The following is a 15,624-nucleotide window of genomic DNA, read 5'->3' as shown; positions in this document are numbered from 1 at the left end:
ACACACCACATCATCTTTTTCTAGGCAGACGTTCGCGACGTACGCAAAGGTTGCGCACGAGTCTGAGTCTGCCAGTATCGGTATCCACCTAGCGGAAACATTCTGGAGCCCAATCCGAACACAACTATCAACCTCTCCATCCTTTGGCCAAGCGAGTGAGAAAAAACGCCCGCAAGGACTAATTCCAGTGTCCTTCAGTGTTTCAAGAATCCGTATTGTAATACGCATGACGAGGTCGTACTTGTTTGCTGGTAAATCAGTCAGCCAATCTCTGAGAGTGTCCAGAGTCACGTCAGCTGCCCTGAATCTTTCCGCGACGCGATTCCCGTTTGCCTCAAGATCCGCCAAACTGCGTTTATCTTCGCCGCCAAGCAAGGCCTTTGCAAAATATGGAAACAAGTCGCCCACCAAGTGCCTCAGGGAAACCCTTTGAGCCAGCCCTGTACAGTAGCTCACTCGAACACCCCAGTGCTTATCAAGATGCTGTGTCAGCATTTCGGGCACAGCTCCCGGGCTTATCCGCTTATCCTTGATGGTGACGGCTGGTCTTCTACTAATGGTCTTGACGATGCTCCCTTTCAAGTATTCTGGTCCGATTTCTACCCCATACTCAACTCCAGACGCCTGCAAGTGTGACCGATGGGTCCCTAGCTCAAAGTGCCGACAGGCCCTTCGACATCTTAAAAAGTCGTTATTGCAATTAGGGTTTTCTTGGACGAGGGAGCCAATGTTGACTTCATGCTGCAAGTCCAACTGAACTGTCAAGTCTAGCAGCTTGAGATTGCGGTCCCAATGGTGTGAACTAGGATTGTTTCCCAAGAGAGAGCGACCAATGAAACCGCCGCGCACTGCGACTGCCACAGGCACATCTTGCTGTGACTTTCGATGCACCAACCTTCCAGGACCCCAGGTATCAAGTAAATCTTCCAGAGTTCCGGCCACATCAAAGGTTGTGCCTGGAGCTGATTCATACGAAAGTGGATAGAAAACCATGACTTCATCCCCAACCATTTCGTGCAGACAAGTCAGCTTTGTTAAGCAAACTTTGAACCCCGTTGTCGTTTTAGCGGGTGTAAGTGAAGAACTTTCCAACCCAACAAGGATTAGTTGTCGGAGAGGCATGTCGAGGAAGAAGGGGTGAATTTCGCCAATATGGGCTTGTGAGTAGGACAAAAGTCCAACGCCCAAGACTTGGATAGCTAAAGAGACCATATTCATCGTCTTTTCCAGGCTGTCGCCGCTTATCGTTGAGAGGGGGACCCTAGGGTTGAGGGAGGAGGAGTGAACAACGATGTCCGATAGGCGCTGTATTTCAGCCAAAATATCCTGGAAGGCTTCGGCTCCATCAACCTTCAAACTGCTTGCCAAGTAGTCATTAAGCCTTTGGAGTTGCGTATTAACCTCCACGATAAATTCAAAGCTTAATCGTCGTAGTGATACTTGATGCTGTCCATTCTGATCATGAGGGTCGACTCCTATCAAAATTGTGAAAGATTCGCAGCAAAGACCTGCGTCTTGCAGAGTGATGGCAGCGCCTATGATTCTCTCCACGACGCGCAGTAGTCGAGAAACAGTATTTTTAGTGTCTTCAATGCTTTCTTGAGAAGTTGAATGTGTTATTATCGCGATCAAACTTCCTTGATCTTTAACAAATTCGACTGTACCGTTCCACAGAGAAGGATCCCGTGAATCAGGGGCAATCCCGCCCAATCCGCAAAGCTCCTCAATCTTCCTCTCAATCTCTGCTGCTCCATACGGCTCTAAATGGAGCTTAGCACGAGACCTTGTGGTCTTATTTTTAAGAGACATATGTGCACATCGTTCGAGATGGTTCGCTGAGGGTGCCGGTAAGCGGAAACTCGACGGAGGGAGGTTGGAGTCAAAATATATCCAATGACCGTCGTGAAACTTCTGGTAGAGTAGGTCCGCAATATCAGTATAGGAGTAGCCCATGTCTTTGAGATCAGAAAGCCAATCATAATCCCCTGTGGCAAGTCGACGAAACCTCCTTTCTAGAAATATAGCAAGCATCCCGGTGCTTCCAGTTTTTAAGGCGTCTGGGATATTGGTCGGCGGATTGGAAAGATACTCCAGACGATATTTCAGGGAATCAAACGGCTGGCCACTTGAAAAATAGTCCTTTACCAGGTTGAGGTTTGGCACGCTTTTGATCTCATCTCTTTGAAGTGAGCCCACGACCTCCACGTCGCTATCATCAGAAGATTCGCCCGACTCAACCTCTTGGTCAGACTCTTCAGACTCGGTCAAGCGAAGTACTTCAACCTCGACCTTTCCAAATTCAGGGCCATGATTTTCGGTGGAATCATGGTCTGCTTGTTTGCCCTCTTGAAGTCTAGACCTTTGTACCTCATATTCTAGCCTCCTGGCTTCATCATTTCCCCCATCATTTGCATTTGCCAGACCGATAATTGATTTGGTGATTTGGCGTTGTCGCTCCATTCTTGTTAGGATGCAGATTATCCGTAGACAGAGATCGGATTTGGTGCTTCGGCGCAAGTCTCGAAGATATCTCATGATAATCTTGTTGAACCTATGGTGGAAAATATCGGAATCGTGTGATCTCAGAACTTTGTTGCAGAATGCCTGAATCTGCGCGTCGCCATACAAGATTTCAGCAAACTGCTCGCAAACGCCCAAATCCTTAGTCTCTGGAGCTTGATGGCCTCCACGGAATTCAGCCTGAAGGGTCTTGCCATGCTTGTCACCTTGTGCGCTAACATCTGCACCTTTGCCGAGGAGCATCTGTACGATGTTTTCATGGCCTGCACGGGATGCAGCCTGAAGAGCGTTGCCATAGTAGGCGCCTAGTGAGGCTGCATCGAGCGGTATCCGCCCCTTCTTGGTTGCGGTCGCGATGTCTGCTCCCTTGTCGATGAGTAGCTTGACCACCTCAAAATGACCGTTCTGTGATGCTATGTAAAGCGGTGTCCGCCCGTCGTTGGTGGCGGCGATGATATCTGATCCCAACTCAACAAGGAGTCTAACAACCTCAGGATGACTGTTCTCTGATGCCAGGTGAAGTGGCGTCTGTCCATGCTTAGTGACAACTGTGGTATCTGCTCCTAATTCAATGAGGAGTCTAACAACCTCAGGATGACCGTTCTCTGATGCCAGATGGAGTGGCGTCAATCCGTTGTTGGTGGCGGTGTTGATATCCGATCCCAACTCAATGAGGAGTCTAACAACCTCAGGATGACTGTTCTCTGATGCTGCGTGAAGTGGCGTCTGTCCATGCTTAGTGACAACTGTGGTATCTGCTCCTAATTCAATGAGGAGTCTAACAACCTCAGGATGACCGTTCTCTGATGCCAGATGGAGTGGCGTCAATCCGTTGTTGGTGGCGGTGTTGATATCCGATCCCAACTCAATGAGGAGTCTAACAACCTCAGGATGACTGTTCTCTGATGCTGCGTGAAGTGGCGTCTGTCCATGCTTAGTGACAACTGTGATATCTGCTCCCTTGTCAAGAAGTAGCTTGATAATCTCAGGATGACCGTTCTGTGATGCTGTGTAAAGTGGTGTCCGCCCGTCGTTGGTGGCGACTGTGACATCTGCTCCCCTTTCGAGAAGGAACTTAACAACCTCGACATGGCCATTCAATGATGATACGTAAAGCGCTTCTGTCACGATCTTCTGTGCCTCTTCATACCTCCCCTGGTCGTGATACGTTACTGCGAGATTAGCCAGACTCCTAATGGTGTCCAGTTGTCTGTTGTCAAGAACCTCGTGATATAGCCCTAGCACTTCTGTCGAGAGCTTCTCTGCCTCGTCATTTCTCCCCTGGGCGTGGAACGTTATGTTCGTCGCCCCCCCGCTTACATGCTGCCCACCTATCGCATACTTTCCGGTGGTGAGCCCGTGGAAAATAGGCCTTGAGCTGCTGGACTGTGTGGGCGATGTGCCTGCGCTGCTGTGATCGCTCGCTGGTTTATCCGGTTGGACGTAGCGTGCCAGAAGAGCCTTCAACACGGATGCTGGCGTTGCGGCCGCATATGCTTGCCACCTCTTGTTCTTGTGGCCATCCGCATAGTCACAAACACCCTTAACGACGATGCATGGCAGGTCGTCCCACATGTCGGCTCCCTCCATTTCGAATGCAATAATGCCATGCTTCCGAGCGATCCTGTCGCGGTCTTCCCCAGACTTCAACACTACATTGCCTGAGCCGATGCAGCCGAAGTGAATCTTCAACTGGTCATCGCCTTTCTTGTCGTGCTGCCCTGAGTCTTGGATTGTATCGAGCCGCTCCCGGGATACTAGTTGCGCAGTGTCGCAGCGGAGCTCGTTGCAGGATGCAGCCTGAGCCGCCTCACATGCGTGTTCAACGCACCCGCAATCAGATGGATCCAGATGCTTGTGCTGATATTCTGGGTTGAAAAGGTTATCTTCGGACGCATTAGGACGGTGGTATCTCGCCTGCTGTTTTCTCTCCCCAGCAGCGTTCTCTTGGATCTGACGTAGGAACTGCAAAGCGCCGCGCTGAAGCCGTTCACGCCCAACGTTTGTCCGGAACGTCGCCAGCAGGGGTCGGATGTCTTTGTTGAATCGGCCGAGATTATCATATACAGTATTTCGTAAGGTAAAGTTGTCTGGGTGCTGTGGGCTGTAGTCATACTGAACGATCGTCGTGCTTATAACAACGTCGCCCAGAACGATCTCCTGGTCAGATCTAGGACTAGGCACCCCACTACAAATCCCGGTTAAAAAGACTAGCCTTAGGCCCGTGTAGCTTGATCGCAGGCGGGCCGTAGCGCTCGCCGGATTCTCTTTGTCCATGTTTGGAAGCAGCGCCAGGACGACGTTATACCGTCCAATTCGGCCGTTCGAGTAGGTGTTCGGGTCGCCCTTCGCTCTTCCGTACATGTCGCTGTGATCGCCCCAAAATTCGTCGAAAGCAAGCGCCACAGCATCATATTCAAGAGGCAGAGCGCACACCACTGCAATCTCAAACTCTTCGCGGCGGCTAGGACGGGTGGTCATGATGATGGGTTGTGGTCTAGCGGTGTTGGCGACAAGGTGGACGATGATGATGTTGAAGGATGGACCGATCAGGCTGCCCGATCAGGCTGGATGGAGTAAACACATGTTGGGGCTGCCTGCAGGCCAAGCCAGGCTGGGTCGCTCTGCAGCTCAAGTGGCAACACACGAATTCCGGCGTTGCGACCAGGCCTCATTCACTGCATTAAATCTGCTATAAATTGATATATGTCATTCGGATCGACAACTGAACAAATCGAATTCCCCGGGCCCGCGTTGAAACCAACTGTACTTTGGAAGGGCATCTTGGAGTATGTAAACTCTAAACCGGGTTGCCAGACCACCGAAAATGGGGCCCTAAATCCCATCATACGGATTCTCTATGTAATAGGTGAAGCCATAGCCAAATCAGCCCGGTCGATCCCCGAAGGCAAGCCTTCCGGGGAGATGAAATTGTGGTGGTTGAGCTCCGTTCCTTGTGGGCGACCGCGGGATCTTCCTGTTATTTGTACCGCCAGCCACCCGAATAATGCCCCGTCACAACCATATCAATGACCCATTTGGAATCCGACGGAAAGCTGTTATACAAAACGAAACACAGTGGACAGTGCATCGAACACGGCGGTCATGTCTGTACCATCAGCTATACCCTTAGGATTCTGCAGCCTCACGAGTTTCGACTGTTGCGTCGCTCGAGCATGGAAAACCACCACCTACTTTTCGTTTTTCGTGTGTACTAGACTTGCCGCAGCATAGTGGGCTACAGGAAATGTTTTTCGACTACTTGCATAGCTTTGATCTTGCCCCGGCTGAGACTGGAGAAGGAGTCTTAAGCATGTTGAGTAGTTAGGGAGCCAAGGATGACAGACCGTTTCAATGATTTCGCAGAATCTCGAGAGAAGAACTTCCTTTACAATGCTCGGGATGAGTTGAGAATGTATGGGAGCACTTCTATGGTCAGCATTTTATAAGTATGCAAGGTGATAGGTTGAATCAAGAAATTACTAAAGCTTGTTCGACACACGTCAAGGCGACGGGGAAGGAGCCAAAACTCAGACATCGTAAACTCACGACCCTCGCTTGACGTTGAGGTTTATAATCATATGGTACCCTCGAGTAGGCAATCTAACATTTCATCTACCACTGACTGATACGTTTATTGTTATACAAGTTATAATGGGCTCGCGTTCATCACGTTACGTCTCTTGACACAAGAGCCCGGCAACGGCAACGACTTGCGCGAGAAACAACTCTCGCCAACACAGTCCAGATCAAAGAACCTGACAACCTCATCAGCCTGGTCAGGGATATTGTGATCAATCCCATGGGCCAAGAAAGTCTCGAAGAGGCCTCTTCTGCCATACACGCTCTTCGTCCACCCTTCCACGGGGTCGTCCTCCACGACCTCCGTCGGCGTGCTCCCGACGCCCAGGACCGTCGTCCACATTTTGATCTCTTCGTAAAAGTTGGTCACGTTGAGCACGTTGTCCACATCGCCGTGCAGGACCTGCAGCTTCGGCCGCGGGCCCTCGTACCCGGGGTAGGCGGCCTCGACGATGGCGGCCCACTCCGCCCCCGTGTGCGTGATGCGCCCGCTGGCGCAGTCGTCGGACCAGACGGCGAACCCGTCGGCGGCGTAGCACCCGAACGGCACGCCCGCAAACGCCGACCCGGCGGCGAAGACGTCCGGGTATGCGCCGACGAGCACGTTGGTCATCATGGCGCCCGAGCTGACGCCCGTGACGAACACCCTGTCCGGGTCGACGTCGTAGTTGTCGAGGGTCCAGCGGACCATGCTCACGATGCCCAGCGAGTCGCCGCCGCCCTCGTGCGAGAGCGTCTGCGGGGAGGAGACGTCCCAGCAGTAGTCGGCGGTCCAGGGGGTCGAGGGGTAGATTGTGACGAAGCCCAGCTCGTCGGCGAGCGGGCGCCAGGGCTTCCAGTTGAAGGCGTCGAGGGCGGTACCGTGGCACCAGTGCGGGAAGACGAGGAGGGGTGCGTTGGGGATGAGGGAGTCTGGGACGTAAAGGTAGAAGGAGACGTTTGTGGGGTTGGGGCCGAAGTCGTGGATTTGTTGGAGGGAGGCGGCGGAGGCGAGGGCGGGGAGGGCGGCGGCCGCCCAGGTTGAGAACCGCATAATGGGAGAGTCCTGGTCACGGGCTTTTTACAATCGAGATCTGAGGAACATACCAAGAAATTGAGTGAGATTGGCTCTTGGGGTGGGTTGGAGCTCATTTTATGAGTTTGTCACTAGCTGCCCCCGGCCTCCACCCCCGCGATGCCGAGCATGCGCTACACGGTAAAAGAAGGGGTAACATCTGATGGCTCTTCATGGTGCGGTCCTCTCACTGGCCAGCGCGTCAATTGGGTTGATTGAGGGTAGCATTTCCTGCGCCTGGTTGGAGGGAACGTGGTTGGAGAGAGGATCGCCGGTGGATCTGGACATGGAGATTCGTGCCTCCGTTTCCCAAAGCGGGAATGTGGAGCCATGGAGAGCCGGTGAGCCGGGACGGACTCGTCGGTTGAAGGCGTCCGAGGATTTGCGACTCGGATTCGCGAACCTCCACTCTCAAAGATCCGAAGATCTCTGCCCTTGGATGGGATTGGCCGGATTTTCGGGGAGTTCAAGTGGGCGGCGATGCGGCGATTCAAAAGCCTGATCCATGTTAGTGTGAGTGTCACAGTACGCCCGCTGCCAACCCCCACACGAGGCAACGAACATTGCAATTCGTAACAATGGCCATCACAGAAGAAACTCGAAAATCACTGCTTGATCAGGCGCTTCTTGCCAAATATCCTTTGATTTTGATTGACCAAAAAACTCCGTACGACGCGTTTTTTTTTGTTGCCCTATTGCACAATATTATGTCAATTGTCGGCCAAGCCAAGTCTATGTGCCGTTCTACCCCCTCTCCTTCTATGAATCGCGACATCTGAGGCAGCTAGGGCCTCATTTTCTCTTGGCGAATGAAGAAGCAGTTTTCTGAACCTTGGCCGGCGGCGCGGCCTCCGCATCGCTGTCATCGTCGTCGTCCGAATCCTCGACATCATCGTGGTCCACCTCGTCCTCATCGACAATGTCCTCATCCGAGCTCTCGTCCTCCGCCGCAGCAACGTCCTCATCCTCATCGTCGTCATCCGAGTCACCAATGATGCCGTTTGTGGCAGGCATATCATCGTCATCATCGTCTCCCAAAAGGGCGTTTCTTGAGTCGACATCCGCGTCTTCGTCCTCCTCGCCCTCGACGTAGATGGCGCCCTCCTCCTCGTCCTCCTCATCTCCATCCTCGAGCTGGTTCACGCCGCCCCTGCGTTGCCGTCCCTTTCTGAGCTGCATTTGCGCCTCCAGCATGTCCAGCTTGCCCTTGAGGGCGAGCAGGCTCGGCAGGCCTCGCGAGCGCTCGCTGAGAACCTTTTGCAGCGATACTAACCGCTCCAGCACCTTAGGCTGAACGGCCAATGCGCCGCCGTGCGCGACGAGAGTCCACTTCACCCAGGTCATGAGGCTGCCTGCACGGCCGGGCCGTCTGTGGAATCTGGAGGCGAGCTTGGTGAGGAGAATGCCGGCAAGGCTGCTATCGAGGCGCTCAATCGTCTGCTGAATGGTCTCGAGGTGGGTGATTTGCAGGCAGGATTCGAGGAGGTCGGTATCTTCGGTCTTGAGGGCCTGGGTAAGGACGGTGCTCAGAGAGGATAGCGACGGAGCGGCAAGGTTCTTTCTTGACGACTGCGGAACGACGGCCTTGCTGGATTCTCCTTGTTGCGACAGGATGGCGGGGACGTCGATTGTGCCTCGTAGCAGCTCGCCAAAGGTGGGCGACGTTGCCTCCTCATCAGACTCTGCGCCCTCGGCCTGGGCATTGGGTTGTGTTGATTTCTCGGCCGCATCCTCCTTCCCGTTCACGGTTTCCTTTGCGTCGCCGGCCTCGGCGTCGGGTGATTCCATCTCGGCATCTGAAGCGTCATCTTCGCTCTCCTCGTCGGAAGAAATCTCAATCGCTTCGTTGTTGCCCTTCAGGGCGGCCTGTAGGGAATCCGTCGCGGAGACGGCCGCTCTGCTCTCGTCAATTGTCGTCTTGGGAGCCTTTACAGTCGACTTGACGACCGGGGCCGTGAATTTGCCGGAAGATCGTCGCCTTGTAGACATGGTGAGGATTGGGTATCTTGGAGGAATGGGGTGGGTGGGAAAAGGTGGAAAAAGTCGTGATCGAGGTACTCTCCTCTAACAGCGGGAGACCTGCCTGAACTTTTTTTTTCTGCCGGTTGCCAATTTTTTTCTTCCACTGGCGCGCACACGACCGCCCGCGGGGGGGAAAGATGCTGACATAAGGCTGCTTGTGGGGTTCGCGTTCAGGACGTCGGTGATCGGACTATGGTATCGCCGAGGCATGGATTCCGAGCAGTCAAAGTTCTGCTTACCTAATGATCGGTTTCGACGCACGGACCATTGCCATGGAAGACCGTCACGTGGCTTGCTTTGGATCCTGGCTGATCCGGGCCTCGACGCATGCCAGTTTCCATCCGTCAAATTTTCTTCTCTTGTCTCGTGTGCCAGAGCACTTAGTAATGCAGAGAGAACACGCAGGCATCGGGGTGTGAAATAAGTCTAGACCCCCATCACTCCTTGTCGAGGCTCGAACCATGGTTAGAGAGTCATCTACTCCATTAGCTCAAACCCTCCCTCCCCCATCCGTCAATATCTTTGCCGGTCTATTCCATGGTTTCCCCTATCTAGGCTTGACAGCTCACAGTGAGTGTAGCTTCTCGAAGCCCCATACACTAACTGTGAGGAAGCGCGGTGGCTGTGCGTCGAGCCTAAGATTCTGATGGAAGCTATTCGCGAAAACGCGGAAGCCTCAAGCTCAGAGCACGCCCGGACCACGACGGCGAACGGGAGGGTGATTGGTTCGTGGCAGCAGCTTCCCTCAATCCAGAGCGTGGAGCCATGGTGATTGGCTGACGCGCTGCTCAGGCCGGCTTGGAACCGTCATTCTGTGCTATGCCGTATTTGTCTCAACATGCCCCACCCTTCTTCACTGATTGGTTCAAAGGGGCCCATTTATCCCTGTCGCATGCCCTGGCCAGGGTAAACCGTCCAGCTGCGACTGGGGTCAGCGCGACTTGGCGGGTTGCTACAAATAAGAAGTGGCCCCGAATCCAGCTTGTCGCGCTTTTTTGATGCGTAAAAGTCCTGGAAATTCCACGAAGCTCGCAGTCATCTGATCTGTCACGAGACCCCGACCAGCTGACCGGCTTTGCCTCCTGTCCATCGCCAGCGGTTGGCCTGCTTCACATTTTCCGGTACGTACCGAATTTGTTTCCCGCCGATGCCAACCCAGCCCACTCGCTGCCAGCCACACCACCTCGCTTTGGTTCCATCGCGTCGTGTTGTTGTCGGCGCTGCGCGTTTGCATCTTCATCCACCCTCATTCCCTCTCTCTCTCTCTTCCCTTTCTCTCTCTGTCTGGTACGGGTAGCGTTGTGTTAGCCTCGCTTGTGTGAGGCCCAACATGTGCAGGCTACCTTGATTGCATTTTGGATCGCGTTGTGTATATTCAGAAATGAGAAACATTGCTATTGCAAGCCAGGCCTCTGCACTTCCCACGAATCGAACTGATGTCGCTGCTCGATGTTTGGAATCTGCCGCGCTGGCATTCATTGCATCCGCCCAGTTCCACACCATCTTCACCTCTCACCACTCACCTCACTCCACTAGCCTCAATCACCTCTTACATGATCGACGAGCTCAGCCACAGCCTTTCCGTGTGTTACCGATACTGACATATTGCCTTGCGCGTCTTTTAGATATCAACCACAGAGGCGTGTTTTTCTTTTCATAACGAAGAGAAAAGAAGAGGAAGAAGAAAAACCGGCGCTTGGAAAAGAGACCCGGTAGCTTCAGGTGAGCTTGCATGTGCGGGTTTTATTCTGTTTTATTCGGGCCTTGGTCCCGTCCGTCCTCAACCTCGTCCAACACGGCTTCCCGCGTCGCATCACACGTTCAATATTCCACCCGTTCCCCCGTCCCCCCAGTCACATTTCCCAGCCTCGCGCCTTTAGTCCAGATCCGGGAGACAAGGCGTCACCTCATTGGCTAGTGCCTCCACAGCGTGCATAAATATGCATTTTTATGTCACCTTCTGGGCCCCCTCCCCCCGGTCCGCCTCTTCTCATTCAACTTGCTCTTCCAACCATTTCCTCGCAAATTCACGATCTCTTCCCTCTTTTTTTTCCTTCCCTCGGACGTCCTTCCTGACTGACCTCCTCCTTGGCTTCCACCACACCCCCCGTCGTCGATCCCTCAGGCGCACTGACCACCTCACCTCACCTCATCTCACCTCTCTGACCTCTTCCCGCCTCCTCCCTCTCTCGCCCTTCCTGCCCAACCCAACGCTACGCCACTATTTTTTTTTTGCTGCCACTGTTTTCAGGCCGCACCCCCTTCTGAAGCAGCCGCGATTGCGCGCTCGCCGATAAGGCCAGATAACCGGCTCTCCGGGGACCACCCCCAATTCTCGCTTTCTCATAAATAGCACGCGCCGCCATCTCGGCCAAAAACCACTGACGTGCACGCGATTTCCTCCGCCCAGGTCCCTCCACCTTCCCGTATCGCCAAAATCCCACGGCACCATCCACACCCGCGACGCGCCCCCGGCCGGATTAACCAATTCGCCCACCATCACATCGTCGCCGCATCTGCCAGCCGCCCCAACCTGCGACGCACTGCGATAGAACCAATTGCGCATCAGCAATCATCGCCGGCGCATTCGCGAACATTCCCTCGGACCCGTCGCGATCGTTTTTTATCGCGATACCGTTGTCCCCGGTTTACTGTCATCGGAGCTGCTTGCGCGCGCCCAGTCCCGACTCGCGACCCAACTGTCCAAGCTTGCCTCCATCTTTGCGACGGTAGCGTAGCTTCCATATAATTGCGCCCGCCCGCCCGCACCTTCCCCATCTCGAAACCTTGATCCCGGCCGCTCTTCCCTCGCGCAACAACCAATCCCCACCAAGATTCCCGTCGCATCTGACGACCTGCGCATTACACTTCACCCCCGCCGCTTCTCACCTCGAGACTCTCGCGCCGCCCAACACTCCATTCAACGACATCGTCTTTCGGCATTTTATCATCATCGCGGCTACCCGATAAACATCTGCGCGCGCCGCTGCTTTGATGTCGCGTCGCGCACAGTGATTTTGCCCACATCGCAAATACCACATGGCAGTCATGGCGTCACCTCAGTCAGAACGCGCCACCTCGGATCAAAAGCCGACCGAGTCAACACCATCAAAGGACGAGGCCAAGCCCGAAACCAACGGGTGAGTAGTGTTTGTGCTTGTCGCATGTTTGGTCAATTTTTTTGTAACAATCTCTTTTTTCCCCCTTCATTCTCAACTTCTGCTTTTGCCCTCTCTCGCCTGTGCACCCCTGCCACTTTGTCCACGAGGCACTGTGACTGACATTGTCTTTCTTTGCAGTCACGTTTCACCTTCATCTGCAGAGAAGATGGCCGAGTCTGAGAAGTCGCCTACAGTAAACGGCAACGGCAAACACGATGACGAGTCCAAGACCTCGGGTGATGTGGATGTGAGTGAATCCAAGAACAAGGATGCCGATACATCAGCAAAGCAATCGCCTGCAAACGCCGAAGAGTCGTCCGAGAAGCCCAAGTCTACAAAGGATGAGGCGAAGGAGTCTAGCAAGCCCGCGAGCCCGACTACTGCTGAGCCGACAAAGGACGTTGAGATGCCCGACGCTCCCGAGGATAAGTCGGAGAAGAAGTCAAAGGACAAGTCATCAGACAAGACCGAAGAGAAGGCGGAAGAGAAGTCGACAGAGAAGACTGCGGAAGCCTCCGAGCCTTCCAAGAGCACGTCAGGCTCCAAGGACGACGTTGAGATGAGCCAAGCCGACCAGAAGGTGAACGGAACGAAGAAGGAAGCATCGTCACCAGCTCCGGCCGCTGCGGCTGGCCAAGAGGTAGATCTCCACCCAGCAAGCATGTCGCAACTGGCTATTGACAATGACAAGGACAAGTCTTCAAAGCCTGCGGATACCGACGTGTCCATGACGGAGGCTCCCTCAACGGCAAGCAAGGTATCGAGAGAAAGGGAAGACGATGGCGCCGACGGCGCGCCCGCCCCTAAGCGCGCGAAGACCGAGTCAAATGACGGCACCCAGGCATTGGGTGCCGTGGAGTCTACAGTGGAGGTCAAACCGCAAGGCGCTCAGGACGACCTGGCTAAGGGCGAGTCGGCTCTCGATGATCTTCCACTCTGGAACGACCCCGAACGCGATCCAAGACCTCTCACGGCTCACCAAACGCGAGAGTTCCGCAAGGTGTTGGCCGGCGTGAAGAAGACCAAGCATGGTGCCCACTTCAAGGATGCCGTCGTCAAAATGTGGCCCAGTCTTGCCGAAAGCTATGTCGTGCGTGTTAACAACCCGATGGACATTGGCGAGCTCGAGCGAAAGCTTCGCGACAACAAATTCAGCTCCTTACGCCAATTCAAGGACGCACTGGGCTTGATTTACAAGAACTCTGTGATTTTCAATGGTGTCAACAACGAAATTACATTCGCCGCGCTTAGTGTTGTTAAGCTGGCGTGGAATCGCGTATGTGACGTACCCTCCGACGAGCCCGCAAAGTCGAAACCGCTGCCGAAGCCCTCGCGCCACTCCGAGTCTCGGACATCGGCCCCCCCACCACCCGTCCGCAGGCAGCCTAGTGTTACTGCCGCGAGCCCTCCGGCGAAGGCCGAAGCGGAGGCCTACGCAGTTCCTCCTGGAGGCGTGCCGCAGGTTCGCCGTGCCTCGACACAGAATGACTTGGACCGACCCAAGCGCGCTATCCAGCCTACCAAGAACCGCGACCCAGACTACTCTGCCAAGAATTTCAACAGGAAGAAGTTGCCCATCGAACTTCAGTTCTGCTACGAGGTTCTGAGTGAATTGATGGATCCCAAGAATGCCAATATTAACTTCGCCTTCCTCCACCCCGTCGACCCCGTTGCGCTCGCAATTCCTACATACTTCACCATCATCAAGCGCCCCATGGACTTGGGGACGATTATGGCCAAACTCAAGAACTACGACTATCAGAGTGCCAAGGAGTTCCAGGGAGATGTCAAGCAAGTTTTCAAGAACTGCTACAAGTTCAATGGCCCCGGGCAGCCAGTTTATGAGCAAGGCCAGGAGCTGGAACACATCTTCAGGAGCCTATGGTCGAAGAAGGACCAGTGGATTACCAAGCACACTCCGGCGAAGCCTATATCCGACGGATCAAGCCGCGACAGCGAAGATGATGCAGAGGAAGAGGAGGAGGAGCCTCCTGCCGCAACGGTCGACAATGCGACTAACAAGACGATTCAGATGCTCGAGAAGCGTCTCCAGGAAGAGACGGAGCAGCTGACTCAACTCTACAAGACGGCCGACATTGCCAGTGACGCCATGATTGATCTTCAACAATCTGTGCTGAACACCATCAGGTCGCGCATCTTGCAGGAGAAGCAGAACTTGGTGGCTCAGAAACCCGCCAAGGGCACGAAGGCCAAACCGCCCAAGACGAACAAGACGAAGGCTAGCGGCGCTCCTAGCAAGAAATCAGCCGCTGCCCCTCCCGTTGGCAAGAAGGGTGGCAGCGGTGGCGTGTCCAAGAAACCGAAACAACGCAACATGACTCAACCCGAGAAGGATGCAATTGCGAATGCCATCAATGATCTCGAGAGCCCCCACATCGAACGTGCTATCGACATCATCAAGAAAGATACTGGTCAATCGGTATGAGACTCCCATTGCATGTTTCTGACGTCCTTTGCTGACCAACTTTGTAGGAAAATAGCAGCGGTGAGCTTGAGCTGGAAATCGACCAGCTTACCACCGAGGCCCTTCACAAGCTGTGGGACCTCTGCAAGAAGGCTTTGCCCAGCTTCGGCCAAGGTTTCGCAACTGCGCCACCGCGTGAAGCTTCACCCGCGAACAGTGCTCCCGCCAAGTCTTCGTCCAAGCAGAGCAAGCCCAAGAAGAACAAGCCCATGAATGCTCAGGAACAGGAAGCTCGCATTGCCGAGCTTGAGAGGCTTCGCAACATGTACGACGGGAACCCCCAGGATGATCCAGATCGCCCCGGCAGCTCCGGTCGCGCGAATGAGGCTCCTATTCATGATCATGACAGCGAGTCTTCAGACTCGGAGGAAGAGTAAATGCGTGGCATGCTAAACATGAACACGTTTCGGCCAACCTTGTGCCAGGTGCGGAGAGAGAAAAAAGGAGAGAGGATGACTGCGCCGCGTGCCTGTTACCAACATTGGGATTTGGTGCCCAACCACTTAGCACATTCTGACAGGCCATGATAGGATTACTTTGCTCGTGGGGTTCGGCAATATTCTACGTCGAGGCCTCTCTCTGGACATGGCCCCAGATACCTTATCCTCCCATAATGCCATGGGCTCAGGGTAGAAACGAAATGGCCGCACATGTCAGAAGCCACCAGTTGTGTGGCGTCAGAAGAGCTCAACGAGGGACCGCAGAGCACAGAATAGTGGGGATGATAGGAGCGTTGATTTGCGGGCGTTGTTCCTGGATGCCCAGTTTCGAGAGCATCTTTCTTTGCTAGCCAGCGGCGA

General features: G+C 54.2%; 4 protein-coding genes across 4 annotated transcripts; 1 reads left to right on the top strand and 3 right to left on the bottom strand.

Moving 5' to 3' along the window:
• Nucleotides 1-1,421: 1,421 nt before the first annotated feature.
• Nucleotides 1,422-5,001, bottom strand: EsH8_VI_001159 (uncharacterized protein; the record flags this gene model as incomplete). Its single annotated transcript, XM_083272412.1, has 2 exons — nt 1,422-1,475; nt 2,146-5,001. 2 exons carry the CDS (start codon nt 4,999-5,001, stop codon nt 1,422-1,424), a joined length of 2,910 nt encoding a protein of 969 aa, XP_083127586.1.
• A 1,168-nt stretch (nt 5,002-6,169) lies between these two features.
• Nucleotides 6,170-7,135, bottom strand: EsH8_VI_001158 (CE1 family esterase; the record flags this gene model as incomplete). The annotated part of the gene is made up of 1 exon (XM_083272411.1): nt 6,170-7,135. One exon carries the CDS (start codon nt 7,133-7,135, stop codon nt 6,170-6,172), a length of 966 nt encoding a protein of 321 aa, XP_083127585.1.
• An 813-nt stretch (nt 7,136-7,948) lies between these two features.
• On the bottom strand, nt 7,949-9,145 carry EsH8_VI_001157 (Dip2/Utp12 family-domain-containing protein; the record flags this gene model as incomplete). Its single annotated transcript, XM_083272410.1, has 1 exon — nt 7,949-9,145. One exon carries the CDS (start codon nt 9,143-9,145, stop codon nt 7,949-7,951), a length of 1,197 nt encoding a protein of 398 aa, XP_083127584.1.
• A 3,072-nt stretch (nt 9,146-12,217) lies between these two features.
• Nucleotides 12,218-15,201, top strand: EsH8_VI_001156 (uncharacterized protein; the record flags this gene model as incomplete). The annotated part of the gene is made up of 4 exons (XM_083272409.1): nt 12,218-12,318; nt 12,478-12,979; nt 13,031-14,779; nt 14,833-15,201. 4 exons carry the CDS (start codon nt 12,218-12,220, stop codon nt 15,199-15,201), a joined length of 2,721 nt encoding a protein of 906 aa, XP_083127583.1.
• Between the last annotated feature and the right edge of the window lie 423 nt (nt 15,202-15,624).

This window comes from Colletotrichum jinshuiense, chromosome 6 (genome assembly GCF_051148585.1).
Source record: "Colletotrichum jinshuiense chromosome 6, complete sequence".
Classification (NCBI taxonomy): domain Eukaryota; kingdom Fungi; phylum Ascomycota; class Sordariomycetes; order Glomerellales; family Glomerellaceae; genus Colletotrichum; species Colletotrichum jinshuiense.
Note: the sequence above shows the minus strand (reverse complement) of the source record. Positions and strands in the feature narration are given on the sequence as shown.